Source organism: Amblyraja radiata, chromosome 30, assembly GCF_010909765.2.
Source record: "Amblyraja radiata isolate CabotCenter1 chromosome 30, sAmbRad1.1.pri, whole genome shotgun sequence".
In the NCBI taxonomy this organism is placed as follows: Eukaryota; Metazoa; Chordata; class Chondrichthyes; order Rajiformes; family Rajidae; genus Amblyraja; species Amblyraja radiata.
The window spans coordinates 23,876,029-23,891,634 of NC_045985.1; the positions used below are offsets into that span (position 1 = coordinate 23,876,029).

The 15,606-nt window shown below is 41.0% G+C and overlaps 1 protein-coding gene across 1 annotated transcript in view; it reads right to left on the reverse strand.

Moving 5' to 3' along the window:
- Window positions 1-5,814: 5,814 nt before the first annotated feature.
- Window positions 5,815-15,606, reverse strand: part of LOC116990198 — a 45,617-nt gene continuing 35,825 nt past the window's right edge. The window contains exons 6-9 of the mRNA XM_033047746.1: window positions 12,183-12,275; window positions 9,906-10,004; window positions 6,636-6,682; window positions 5,815-6,160 (exon numbers count right to left, since the gene is read on the reverse strand). Of these exons, the coding sequence (XP_032903637.1) occupies window positions 6,074-6,160; window positions 6,636-6,682; window positions 9,906-10,004; window positions 12,183-12,275 (326 nt within the window). The 3' untranslated portion in view covers window positions 5,815-6,073. The remainder of the gene's footprint in view (window positions 6,161-6,635; window positions 6,683-9,905; window positions 10,005-12,182; window positions 12,276-15,606) is intronic.

A 15,606-nucleotide genomic window follows, 5' to 3' on the forward strand; every position in this document is an offset into this window, starting at 1 on the left:
TCAATTTAAAAAAAAAAAGTTTTCGGAAGAAAAAAAGGAATAGCCTGAAACAAATATAACAACTGTGGTAGAAATACCATCTTTATGGCACTTATTCTACCAATCATGGATATAGGAAGTGTTTTCCAATATAAAATATTTTTTCTAAGTTTATCTAATAGTTGAGGATAGTTGGATTTTATTAATGAGTTATGAGTTTTAGTTACGTTAATCCCTAAATATTTAAATTTGTCTGTAACTACTTTTAATGGGTATTGTTGTAATGTATTTAGATTTATTCCTGTTATTGGCATAATCTCGCTTTTATCCCAATTAATCCTATACCCAGAAAATGCACCAAACTTAGTTATAATGTTTAGCAGGTTGAGAATACTAATTTCCGGTTTTGTAATATAAATCAAAACATCATCTGCATATAAAGAAATTTTATTAATTGTTGTATCAGTATTATAGCCATATATTTCAGGTTCAGATCTAATTTTTTTCCGCCAATGGTTCTATCACCAATGCGAACAATAAGGGTGATAACGGACATCCCTGTCTGCATCCCCTAGAGAGTTTAAATTTGGCTGATAAAATTTGGTTAGTCAAAATTCTTGCAATAGGATTCGAATATAAAATTCTTACCCATTTACAAAATCTATCCCCCAATTGAAACTTTTCCATTATATTAAATAAATACATCCATTCCACCTGATCAAACGCTTTTTCTGCATCTAATGATATAACCGCTAGTTCCGTATCTCGTATTATTTTTGAATATATAATATTAAACAAGCGTCTGAGATTATGGGATGAATAACGTTTTGGGATAAAACCTGTTTGATCATAATGTATTAATTTAGAGATCACTAAACTTAATCTCCTAGATAAGACCTTAGTTAATATTTTTTGGTCTGTATTTAAAAGGGCAATCGCTCTATATGATCCAGGATCTTCCAAATCCTTATCTACTTTAGGGATGAGTATAATTGTGGATTCATTTAGAGATTCTGGTAATTTTCCTTGGTCATATGCATATCTATACATTATTTGTAATCTTGGAGAAATCAGATCTTGAAATTTTTTATAAAATTCTGCACTCAGGCCATCCGGGCCCGCTGCTTTTCCGTTCTTTAGCGAACTAATTGATTCTATAATGTCTTTTACTGTTATTTCAGCATTTAACAATTCTCTACCTTCCTGATCTAAGCTATTGATTTGACATTCTTGTAAAAATATTTCCATACTATCTGTTTGTCCTGTTAGTTTTGACAAATAAAGATTTTTATAATATTGTAAAAATCTATCATTAATATCTTTTGGAGTAGTCAATATATTTCCATACTCAGATCTAATTCCGTGTATCATCTTCTCATCTTCTAATTTTCTAAGCTGTCGTGCTAGTAATTTTTGTGGTTTATCTCCAAATTCAAAATACACTTGTTTAGTTTGTTGAAAAAGTTTAATAACTTGATTAGAATATATTTTATTTAATCTATATTTTACTGATGCAATTTTATTACTTAACTCTTTGGAAGGCTGTTTTATATTTTCATTATCTAGACGTTTTATCTCATTTTCTAAATTTTGTTCTATTTTTCGATTTTCTTTATTGAGATGTGCTTGTGCGGATATTATTGCGCCACGCATGAATGCCTTAAATGTGTCCCAAAATAGTGATGGGGAAGTTTCAGGATTATCATTAGTTTCAAAAAATAATTTAATCTGATCCATCACATATTTACAACAGTCATTGTCCTTTAATATCTGAGGGTTAAATCTCCAGGTAGTAGTTTTATTAGATATATCTTTTAATTTTATCTTAAATGTTAATGGCGCATGATCCGAGATGATAATATTATGATATTTTGCGTCATACGTAAAAGGAAGTAATTTAGAATCTATTAAAAAATAATCTATCCTCGAATAGGTTCCATGTACGGGCGAGAAAAAAGAATATTCTCGTCCGGATGGATTATCTAACCTCCAGATGTCTTTAATATTAGATGTATTGATAAAAGCATTTATGAATTTACTTGATTTCGAGGCAGCTTTCCTTTTTGCAGATGATCTATCTAGATAGTTATCTAAAGTACAATTTAAATCACCTCCAATTATTAAATTGTGTTGAGTGGATATAGGAATATTATTAAATATTTTCTTAAAAAATAGTGGATTATCAAAATTAGGGGCATATATATTCATTAAAATTACCTTTTTTGAATATAATTCCCCTGTAATTATTACATATCTGCCTTCTTTATCCTCTATAATAGAACTTTGTATGAAAGGTATACCTTTGCGAATAATTATTGCAACTCCTCTAGATTTATGTATAAATGTAGAATGATACACCTTAGAAATCCATTTAGCTGTCAATCTATGTTGATCATCTTTTTTAAGATGAGTCTCTTGAAGGAAAATGACATCTGTCTTCAATCTGTTCAACTGAGCTAACACCTTTCCCCTTTTAATTGGTTCATTAATTCCTTTTACATTCCAACTGCAGAAGGTTACTCCATCACCCCCAGTCTTCACCTTTATATCATGCATTTTACTATTAGGGCGGCTTTTTTTGGAGTAGCTTTCTTGACTCCCCCAGCTCCCCGTTGCACCCGGACATTAATCCAATGAGAATTTCTATCCACCTTAATCCGCATCTATGTCTTCTTAAACTAAATACACAATATCCTTCACATCTACATTCAAATAATATATAATATAAGATCAATAAAAAACAAAAACAATAAGAAATATCAATAATTAAAAAAAAGTAAAGGGTGTTAATAGGGTGCTCAGAAAAAAAAGAAACTACACTTATATAGTGTGTAGTATGTGAAGGTGAAAGCCACACTAACGTGGCCATTAATCTAAAGACTTCCGTTTTTTTAATAAAAAAAAAAGATGTTAATTATACCAGCTCCTATCTCAAATGCTATATATATTGGGGTGGGGTACTAACTTTATATACTTAGTACTTAGTAATTATTTCTATTATTCATATTACTATTTGCTAATTACTAATATCAATTGTATTTAATACTATAATATGTAATACTATTATCATGGAATAATTAAATATTTTCTAATAATTAATACAGAACTACAACTAAATGTCCATTATTCCACTTCCTTCTAAGTGAGTATTTCATAACCACAGCTCGATGATAAAAGTTCAGTTCTCTCCTTCTCCCTCGGGTCCTTCCTCCGCGTCTTCTCTCTCTTCATCTTCTGGCTTCTGCTGTATGCCTCGGGCGAATTCCAATGCTTCAGTATACTTAACGAAACGATATTCCTTGTCATCATAAGTTACTCTCAGTATTGCTGGGTACATCAAGCCATATCTCAGATCCTTAGTATTCTGTAAATTCCTCAGGATACCTTTTGTTTCTCTAAATAGTGATCTTTTCTTGGCCACTTCTGCTGGGTAGTCTCTAAAAATACTGATGTTGTCTCCCTCGTATTTCAGGTTTCTCTTTTTTATTATTATCTTCATCATTTCTTCGAAGACATGATCAAAGGCCACTTTTACAATCATTTGTCTGGGCGATGAACCTATCCCAGGAGCCCGTCTTAGAGCCCTATGTGCACGGCTCAACAGGGGTTCATGATCCAAATTCAGAATATCCTTTAAAAGTTTTGCAACAAATTTTCGAGGATCTTGATTCCCCTCACGACCTTCGCTCAGACCAACTATACGCAAATTTTTACGGCGTTGGCGTCCCTCCAGATCAATACATTTCTCGTTTGTTTTGCGTAATAATTCTAAGAGGCGTTTGTTCTCGGCACGGAGTTTTTCGGTCTCCTTAGTATTCAGTTCAGCAATCTTAGTTAGCTCTTTAATTGCTTCGCCTTGTTGGTCTAGCGAAATTATAGTAGGATCTATCTTGCCATCCAGCTTTCTTTCCATCCCAGCAGCTATATCCTTTACCTCCTCAATTTGAGTTTGTAACTCGGCATTAGCCTTTTCCTTCCACTCATCCATCATACTTCTTACCGTCATTATAACTTGTTTTATTAAGTCTTCTTTATTTTTCTCGTGAGACACCAGCATATCCGCTTTTAAACTTTTTATCTCCTCCATATACTCCTTCCTCTGCTTCTTTATCTCACCTAGAATGGTAGTCTTGAGTTCCTCCATTTCAGCTTTCCTCTGTGAGACATCTTCTTGAGAAGCAGCAGCAGCTCCCGAGCTCAGGCCTGTTTCCTTTCTCGTAGATTTTTTTCCAGTGGTGGGGGGAGGGGAGCGCTGGGTCATAATTTCTTCTTAAAATCGCTCGCGCCTGATGACGTCACGCACCTTTTAAACGCTGCCGGAGCCGTTTGCAATCGATCTCCTGTGGTAAGTGCGTTTGTTTGACCCTTTTACCCCCGTTTTAAATTCAGTTTTTTGCGGAGCTGTAATGGCGCGATTCCACTCATTTTGTAAGTTTCTATAAGATCCCCCCTCAATCTCCTAAATTCTAGCGAGTACAAGCAGAGTCTATCCAGTCTTTCTTCACATGAAAGTCCTGACATCCCAGCAATCAGTCTTTGAGAACTTTAGCTATGTTTTGTATTTCTTCAAGTTCTTTTGCTTGGGTAGTCTACACCCCAGCAGTATCAACATTAACTTCTCTAATTTTAGACAGCCCTTGTCTTCTACCTCCTCCCCTCCCCTTCCCAGCTCTCCTTCTAGTCCTGTCACTGCCTCTTCCTTTCCTTTTCCCGCCCCCCCCCCATCAGTCTGAAGAAGGGTCTCGACCTGAATCATCGCCTATTCCTTCTCTCCATAGATGCTGCCTCACCTGCTGAGTTTCTCCACATTTTTCATCTACCTTAGATTTTTCCAGCATCTGCAATTCTTTCTTAAATAGATCTTGGAGAAGACTGAACCAGCAGGCAGCGGCACGAGCGAATGAATGATCGACTGTGGCACCCTCGGTTTCGCCCCGGTGGTGGAAGTTTTCTTGTAAGTTATACTATGTTAACACTTTAATAATAACATTAATATTAATGTGTTAACATAGAAATCATAATTGTAATCATGGTACAACTAGAGAAAATAGCACGACCTTTTAGCAAAAAGGCACAAAAAGGCTGGTTTAGGCACTCGATCATGAAAAAGGCATTATCCCGGTGAAATCATCAAAAAAGGCATGAAAAGGCTCATGGCATTTATGGAAAAATCCTGGCTCTAGTGATTATTGTCCGTAAACTCTGTAAATGGGTAATTTGATTGTACATACTGAACAAACAGGTAAAGAAAGGAACGTGTTTCTACTGACTTCTGTGAGGAGGCAGAATGAAAACACAATGTCATCATAAACTGATGAAATACTGATGTTCCATTTAATACCTAACAGCTGCCAATACTTTGTCTCCCTGCTGTGTCAAGGGCAGCAAGCCTCCGAAAGTGCAAGCAAATACATGCGTTGGAAAGGATTGCTGTTTTAAGAACAACGCTGGGAAAGGGAATCCTTGACAGTCCCGGCAGGGAACATTATTGTGCAAGGGAACCACAGCGACCTCCAGGGATACAGCCAAGTAGTCTGGGCAGCCGCAGGGAGAAAAATGCAAGATATGGCAAGGATCAGTAGTGGCAGACGACAGAATGATCCTGGGGCTAGCAATCTGGCAGGCAATGAATGTGCTCAGCAGGCAAAGCAGTTCAGGCATGTGTGCAAGTTTGTATTTGAGTTGAAGATAGACACAAAAAGCTTGAGTAACTCAGTGGGTCAGTCAGCATCTCTGGAGAAAAGGAATAGGTGATGTTTTGGGTCAAGACCCTTCTTCAGTTCACAGATTGCAGTCAGGACTATCTTCTGTGGCACATGCTGTATGGTAATTGTACCGTGGAGAGATTAGTCCTCCAGGCTCTTCACGCATGGTACCTTAAAACTATGATTCAGGTGCCTGTGATAATTTTGGCAGATTATCAAGAATTACATTTCTTGAGGCCAAGAGATGAGATAAGTGCAATTTTGTTCTCTCCCAGGGTACGACCAGTTTCAGCTGCAGAGCACCATTTTCCCACTGTGGGAGAGATGGGTTTTCCAGGTCCCAGTCTATGGGAGGGACACAGAATTTGCCTTGATTGTGAGTGTCCCTTTTAAACGAGCTGAGGATTTTCAGGTTCAGCTGCAGGTTCAGAATGTTCTAGTCTCATGATTTGCAATTCTTGCCCTTCTCCATTACCCTAAAATAAACAAAATGAACACAAAATATTTGTTGCAATGTGATGACAAATCTTCATAGTCAAACAATGAAGATATGGACGAGAAGGAGAGAGAGGGAGAGTGGTGGATGGAGGTGGCAAACCAGGCACAACAAAGAATGCAAATGGAGAAGACCATACACAATCTGCAGAACCAGACATGTATCTGGAGAGTTGGTAAATGTCCACAATTTACATGGGGTTGTGTCCAGACATGAAAATAGAAAAACAGTACGGGAGGGGGTAGATGATGTTAAATCTAACCACACATCATGCATATTAGTAGAGATCAAGATTTCCTTTGGGCTGAGTGTGTCAATGTCTGACCTGGATAGGCATAAACACAGAGAACGTTTTCAATGAGTGTATACATGTACAAGAGCAAGAGAGAGGGCAAGGTAAACGATCATTTTGAACCCCCCCAAAAATACAGCAGCAATTTATCTTAATAAAATACCTGTTCTCTTTCAGTGGTGTTGGCTCTGCGAGTTCCATTACTTCTGCCTATAATGAATGAAATAATTATTCATCAACTCCTCATGCATGATACACAATATTGTCAGTGTGTAGGAAAGAACTGCAGATGCTGGTTTAAACCATAAACACAAAAAGCTGGAGTAACTCAGCAAGGCAGGCAGCATCTCTGGAAGAAAGGAATAAATGACTTTTCGGGTCGAGACCAGAGTCTGAAGAAGGGTTTTGACCCGAAACGTCACCTATTCCTTTTCTGCAGAGATGCTGCCTGACCTGCTGAGTTACTCCAACTTTTTGTGTCTATTGTCAGAGATTGTTGATGCCTCATCTCCCCTCTCAAAGAAGTGTTATTTTGATTTTGCGTTGCTCTTTTATTTTAACCTTCCAATGGGTCTCTGCCCCTATCGGTTTTCAGTGAGGTGGGCCCTTGGGTCGTTGGGACACAGGTGGCTGTTACTGTCTACAGAGCATGGATCGGGAACGTAAGCTAAGTTGTATGACCTAAGCTAGAATTCAGGAACAGCGGTAGTCCGAGAGCCAGGAGCTGGGAAAATGGTTATGTTTGGTCAGGTTTGTGCCTGTTCCAGAGACCTGGAATGCGGTTAAGTATACAACTGGAGTTGAGCCAGTAATGGTGTAACATAGTGATGTTGGTGGCCAAGAATACACCCCACCCACAAACCCTCTCAGATATCTGACATCGAAACCAATGCTGATATTTTAAACAATGAAAATTTAGATTATTTTTAAATAAACTAAATTATTTTAAAAATATATATTTTTAAACAAATAATACTTTGGGCGGCACGGTGGTGCAGTGGTAGAGCTGCTACCTGACAGCACCAGAGACCAGAGACAGGTTCAATCCTGACTACGGGTGCTGTCCGTACAAAATGTACGTTCTCCCATGATCGTGTGGATTATCTCCGGAAACTCCCGTTTCCTCACACACTCCAAGGACGTGCAGGTTTGTAAGTTAATTGGCTTCTGTAAATTGTAGATTTCCCTAATGTGTGTACGATAGTGTTAATGTGCAAGGATTGCTGGTCGGCGCCGGTCGAAGGGCTGAAGGGCCTGTTTCCACGATGTATCTCCAAACTAAAACAAACCAAACAATTCAAGCTGCAGCTCTTCCCAGTCCCCCTTTCCCAATGAATGGGCAGATGTAGGGGGCGCTGTTCTGGCAGCAGCCATGTCAGCAGCGTGTCAGTTTTTTCTCTCAACTTTTTCTTATTTTTTAGTATGTTTTAAAGTATGTTTTAATGTTCCTTCATGTGTTTTGTGTGGGGGGTGGTGTGGGGGGGTAAGGGGGAAACCACTTCGGTCGCCTCCTCCACGGAGAGGCGACTTTTTCCAGGTCTCCTCCCCCGTGGCCTAACATCAAGGATCGGCGCGGCCTTTCCCGGAGACACGCCTGGGGCTTCAGCGGCGGGCGCAGCGTGGACTCGGCGTGGAGCGGGTGAGCCCTCGCTGGAGGGGAGCGCTCCGTTTCGCTGGCCCGGTGCAGCCGGCAGCCTGAAGTCGCAGCCTGAAGCCGCGGTCTGCAGAGCTCCAGCTGGTGCGGCGTCTACAGCCCGGGATCCCTCGTGGGGGACCCGGGGGAAGAAGAAGCCACCACTGCCGGCCCGCGGCCAACTTCTACCGCGAGTCCGGCATGGACTTTCCATCACCCCTGGAGGGGAGCTTCGACCGCCGGCCCTGCAGTCTACGGTGCTTCTTGCTGCGGCGGGGACTTTAAATCTCGACCGCCGGCCTGCGGCCTACAACAACTTAAAGCCGCGGTCTCCGGTGAGGAAGAGCCGATCCTGGACTGACTCTGGACTCTGGTCCTGTCCCCGGGGGGGAAATGGAGGAGGACTGGCCAAATTTTTGTGCCTTCCACCAGTGATGAATGCTGTGGTGGATGTTTGTGGTACAGTTTTATTGTGGTTGTGTGTCCTTTATTATCGTACTGCTGCTGACAACCCAAATTTCCACCGACCCTGGTTGTGTGGCAATACAGTAATTAATTAATTAACTATCTATCTATCTATCTATCTATCTATCTATCTATCTATCTATCTATCTATCTATCTATCTATCTATCTATCTATCTATCTATCTATCTATCTATCTATCTATCTATCTATCTATCTATCTATCTATCTATCTATCTATCTATCTATCTATCTATCTATCTATCTATCTATCTATCTATCTATCTATCTATCTATCTATCTATCTATCTATCTATCTATCTATCTATCTATCTATCTATCTATCTATCTATCTATCTATCTATCTATCTATCTATCTATCTATCTATCTATCTATCTATCTATCTATCTATCTATCTATCTATCTATCTATCTATCTATCTATCTATCTATCTATCTATCTATCTATCTATCTATCTATCTATCTATCTATCTATCTATCTATCTATCTATCTATCTATCTATCTATCTATCTATCTATCTATCTATCTATCTATCTATCTATCTATCTATCTATCTATCTATCTATCTATCTATCTATCTATCTATCTATCTATCTATCTATCTATCTATCTATCTATCTATGAATCCTGCATGCGGTTAGACCTGGCACAGGATCCAGGGGTGGGTTCCTCAGCTGGGGAATCTCAGGGGGTCTCTGCTCCATCATTGGCCAGCAGGTACTGGGCTTCTGCATTCCTGCGAGTGTCCCAATAATACCGGCACTGGTCCTGTAAAGGTCAGCAGCTCTGTATGGAACTTCCTGCCGAACATGGAAATCTCCATGCCAGAGGGTTGCTCTTGAATGCCAGCAAACAGTCAGGGACAGAATGGACAAATTTGTTAGACTCACACAGCATGGAACCAGACCAAAGATAGACACAAAATGCTGGAGTTACTCAGTGGGACTGGCAGGATCTCTGGAGAGAAGGAATGGGTGATGTTTCGGGTCATGACCCTCCTTCAGTGAGAGTCAGGGGAAAGGTAAACTACCTCACCATCTAAATCTTTCGTTTCCCTTCTGCAGGCTCCCCCCCCCCCCCCGACTCTAAGTCTGAAGAAGGACTCGACCTGAAATGTCACCGATTCCATTTCTTCCGACACACTTAGTGGCCAATTTAATGTTTGATCTAATTGTGACATCACCACCCTGCTCTTGCATTCTGGAGATTTGCTCACAATAGCATCCTTTCAGAAACTGAAGTTTCACCAGGATTGGGGGAAACTTTTCACTGAAACTGAATCCTTCAGAAACTGCTTTGATGAACGATACTTACTGTGGCCAAATGGAAGTGCCATGGGTAATGCTAACAGCCATCCCAGCATTAGCGGAACAAGCAGTGTCCAGGTAGGAAAGTTGCTGTCACAACGTTCACCTAAAATACACAACAACGAACTCACTGAGAGAATTACACTGAGTGTTCACACAGTCTCACTTTTTAACAGTACATTTAATACGGCAAAACATACAATGCAGAACAGCATTGTTAACATATGATGAGTGTTTGACGGCAGTGGACCTCGACACTAGAGTTTAGAAGGATGAGGGGATGTGTCATAGAAACTTACCGAATAGTGTTTCCTGGATAGAATGGATTTGGAGAGGATGTTTCCATGAGTGAGAGAGTCTAGGACCAGAGGTCATAGCCTCAGAATTAAAGGATGTTCCTTTAGTCAAGTCACATTTATTTATATATCACATTTTAAAAAACAACTCTCGTTGGCCAAAGTGCTTTACATTTGTTATAAGAATAGTATAAACAAACAAACTACATACATATATACATATCGCCCTCGCTCAGTGAACGTCAGGAAAGGCTTGGGAGTATAGATAAGATTTTAGTCTTGACTAAAGGAAAGGGCTTTAGGAAGATGAGGAGGAATTTCTTTAGCCAGAGGGTGGTGAATCTGTGGAATTTATTGCCACAGAAGGCTGTCGAGGCCAAGTCAATGGATATTTTATGGGTGTCAGAGGTTATGGGGAGAAGGCAGGAGAATCGAGTTAGGAGGGAGAGATAGTTCAGTCATGATTGAATGGTGGAGTAGACGATGGGCCGAATGGCCTGATTCTACTCTAACTTTCTGATTATTCTACCCTACTGGTTATGGTTATGTGTTGGAAGTAACTGCAGATGCTGGTTTACACCGAAAATAGACACAAAACACTGGGGTAATTCAGCGGGACAGGCAGCATCTCGGGATAGAAGGAATGGGTGATGTTTCGGGTCGAGACCCTTCTTCAGACTGGTTATGGTTATTGGACTTAATTTGTCACATGCCACGAGTCACAGCGAAATTCATTTTTGTTTTCAGTTCGGTGCGTATCATTATACATAAGCACTTAGATACATATTAGATAAGCTTCTGAGTCAAGGTGCCTAGGTCTACACTGTGGCTGTCTGCCCCACAGCCTTTCTTTCATCCTCACAAGTAGTAAGTGAACCTTACCTATCCAACAGGATCAACACCTTCTATGGACCTTATCCTTAGCTTGTTGCAAGTGCCCACTATCCAGCTCAAGAACAAGTTATGCCCTTAGTTTAGTCAATTAACATACAAACCTGTACGTCTTTTGAGTGTGGGAGGAAACCAAAGTTCTTGGAGAAAACCCCACGTGGTCAGCTGTTATCAGGCAACTAAATCATTCTACCACAACCAGAGAGCAGTCCTGAACTACTATCTACTTCATTGGTGACCCTCGGACTACCCTTGACCGGACTTTGCTGGCTTTACCTTGTACTTTACCTTGTTATTCCCTTATCATGTATGTATACACTGTAAATGGCTTGATTGTAATCATGTATTGTCATTCCGCTGACTGGATAGCAGCAACAAAAACTTTTCACTGTACCTCGGTACATGTGACAATAAACTAAACTAAAATGAAACATTTAAAAAATACAAATTTCTCTCATATTTAGGTCAAAGGCCATTTACTTATTATTTCATGCAAAAAAACATTTCAGTCTTGACAACGTGTCACCTTTTTATCTCTCTTTAGGATGTAATGTTGCAGTTCACCGTTACTATACCACCCATCTTTGCACCGTAGGTGAATTTGATGAAGTGACTATCTAATTACTCAAGTTGGCCTGCGAGAAGTTACAGCCCCAATATAGATATTTGAAGAAGGGACTCGACCTGAAACGTCACCCATTCCTCCTCTCCAGAGATGCTGCCAGTCCCGCTGAGTTACTCCAGCTTTTTGTGTCTACCATAGATCTTTGTAGACCATGAATCACAGCCTGATGACTTGTATCTTGCAAGTTGTTCCTATATGCTGCTTCCTGTCATGGGAGCACCAATAATCCATTATCATATTCCTTCCATTTCATAAGTTTTAACTTACAAAGGACTTTATCTAATGCCCTCCAGAAGTCCAGATGTCCAACCAGTCATCCATTATTGACTATATTGGGTCTCACAATGCAGGTGCAGGTAGTTCAGGCAACATACATTATAATGTACTGACTGAGATACTGCATTCATTCCAACCATCTGATACAGTACCAAGTTTCCAATTTCATGAAAATAAAGAAAATGTGTGCACATACCTTTAAATGCAATCCAGCAAATGAAAGCAATGAGGATGGTAACAAGAGACACAATGTGGCAGATTTTCAGGCGCCACCACCACCATTTGTCCTCTGCAGTCGGTGTAGAGAAAAATTAAAATAGTTTGAAAAAACGAAATAGTAGATTGACACAAATGATTCAATGCATGCAATAACAAACAACGTTTGGAGACACAATGAGCCTGGAAGTCGAGCAAATATGTGCAGTTCTGGCGACATCCTTGTAAATCTTCCCTGCACCATTTCCAGTTTGGCAACATCTTTCCGATGACATGTTGCCCAGAACTAAACACAATACTCTAAACACAACGTCTTATATAACTGCACATGACCTCCCAACTGCTATACTCGATACTCTAATTGATGAAGGCCAATGTGCCAAAAGCCTTTTTGGCTACCCTAGCTATCTGTGACCCCACTTTCAAGGAACCATGCACCTGCATTCCTAGATCCCTCTGCTCTACAACACTCCTCATAGCCCTACCATTCACTGTGTAGGTCCTGCCCATGTTAATCTTCCCAAAATGCAACGCCTCACATTTCTCTGTATTATATTTCATCAACCATTCCTCAGCCCACCTGCCCAACTGATCAAGATCCTGCTGCAATTTTTGACAACCATGTTCACTGTCTGCAATACTACCCACTTTTGTGTCATCTGCAAACTTGCTAATCTTGCCATGTCATTGATACAGGCGACAAACAGTAACGGGCCCAGCGCTGAACCTTGAGGCACGCCACTAGTCACAGGCCTTCAGTCCAAGAAGCAACCTTGCACCATCACTCTCTGCGTTCTTCCATGAAGCCATTTTTCTATCCATTTAGCCATCTCTCCTTGCATCCCACGAGACCTAACCTTCCAGCAGCCTACTATGTAGAACCTTATCGAATTACTTGCTGAAATCCAGATGTACAACATCTGCAACTCTGCCCTCATCAACCTTTATGGTCACATTTTCAAAAAACACAATCAGATTTGTGAGATTAGACCTCCCACATACAAAACCATGCTGTTCCTAATCAGTATTTGTCAGTCTAAATGCATGTATATGTTAGCCCTCAGAAAACCCTCTACTAGCTTTCTGACCACAGATGTCAGGCTCACTGGCCTGCAGTTCCCAAGCCTTTCCCTGCAGCCCTTCGTGAATAGAGGCACAACATTTGCCACCCTCCAGTCTTCCGGCACTTCACTGGTATTTAATGACGACTCATAAATCTCACCCTCGGCTCCTGAAATTTCCTCTCTAGTTTCCCAGTGTCCTCGGATATATCTGATCAGGCCCGGGAGATTTGTCTACCTTCCTACTCGTCAGGACTTTCAGCACCTCTCCGGCCGTAATATTGACTGCGCTCAAGACACTTCCATCGGCTGCCCGAAGTAACCCAGTCCCACTGACTTTCTCCCTGGTAAAAACAGAGGAGAAATACTCGCTGAGGACCTTGCCCATCTCCTGTGGCTCCACGCAGAGTTGACCACTTTGATTCCTGAGAGGCCACACTCTCTCTTGTGGTACTGCCTCAAAAAGGCAGGTAGCATCATTAAAGACCTACACGATACTGGCCATGGTCCCACGTCATTCTGACCATCAGGAACAACGGAAAACTGTGACCATATGGTTCAAGAATAACTCTTCAAATCAACCATCAGGCTCTTGAACATGACACAGCACTAACCAGTGAATTATGGACTGTCTTGGGTTGCCCTAATGACTTCAGCATTTATTTTCCACTGGTATTCCAAATCTACAATTTGAGAGGGAGAAAGGAGAATCGGAAATGTCAGTATTGAACAAAGGGAACTATGGAGCCATGAGGGAGGTTCACAAGGTTAATTCCGGGATGGCGGGACTACCATATGTTGACAGAATGGTGCGGCTGGGCTTGTATACTCTGGAATTTAGGATGAGAGGGGATCTTATTGAAACATATGTAGCCCTGTGTAACTTCATATTAGTTTTTCTTATTAAGAAATTTATATAAGTTTTGCTGTGAATATGTGTTCTGCATTTTGATTTGTTGTTAATGAGTTAGATCATTTTTCCTGTGTGATTGGTTTGGGGGCGGGAGCTGGGAAGTGTGGGTAATCGAAGTCCAGGAGAGAGAGAGAAGAAGTCCAGAAGAAGCCTAGGCTAACTGCTACCCCTTCAGCTCGGAGGTGTGGATTAAAGACTGTCGCTGTTTGGACTTTGTGATTACAAGGAGAGTGAGAGCAGCGGTTAGCTGAGCCCTGGAGACAACGAGGGAGAAGGAAGATTTCTGCCATATGGGGTCCTCTCTGGTCAGCCAACTCCCGCCATCTTGTGAGCTTCTGCACTGTGCACTTGTCGGCTTCCACTGTATTTGGCCGCGACGCTCTCCAGCTTCGACCAGGCCTGCAACGTGGGGTTATTCTTGTTTTGTTTTTAATGTTGCCGGCTTGTGCGAGTGAGTGTGTGGGCCCACATAGTAATTAATACTTAAAGGTACTATAAAAGATTGATTTATTGAGTGTTGTTTTTTTTTTGAATATCTGTGTGAGAAACACCAATAAAACACCTATAAGGGAATTAAAGTTTACGAACCTGGGGCGCAGCTCATGTAGAGGGCAAAGAAGCGCTACACAAAATGGAGGCACCGCTGAGATTAATTCTCATTTCATTTACTGTTAGTTTTTGCCTTTAAGAAGTGTTTTTGTTTCCCGACTTTTGTATTAAAGTGCCTATAGCAGTTGTAGTATAATGGCTACTCAAGCAGACTCTCAGTTAGCAGCTAAGATTCATAGCTGGTGTAGTGAAGCATGCTTAAACCCAAACCATGCTTTTGTCCTGTTTGACGTGCCGACTAATACTGACCAAGCAGACATTGAAGAGACTGTTCAGACAGTAAAGGCACTTGGGAGAGTAAAGGTACGGGACGTCCAAAGTGACATTCAGACTGGCAGCAACCTGGTACTCTGTGAATGCCGTGAAGTTGTACAGCCAGATCGCATTCCCCCCCAACTGCAGCCAGTGAAGGAAGGCTCAGAATGGAAAATTTTCCTCTTCAATGAACCTGTGAGCCCAGCTGAAGATTTTTTAGCTAAGCTAAACAAACTAATGACTGATGAAGGAAAATCAGTAAATGATGTTCAAGCCATGCTGACTACAGAGACTCCACAAGGAAGCTCCCCAGAGTCCATCATCCGAGCAGTGGGAGACCTGTTGGGAAAAACGATGAGACCTACCAGTGAGAACAATGCATTTCGACGTGTGCGGATGTTCTCTGGAAACCTTCCCACACCGCCAGGAGAGGAGAGCCTTGACCATTGGCTCGAACAAGCCTATCTAATGATTGAAGAATGTGACTGCTCTGAACGTGAGAAACGAAAGAGAATAGTCGAGAGCTTAAAGGGGCCGGCCCTGGAAATAATTCAGGCTGTACGACT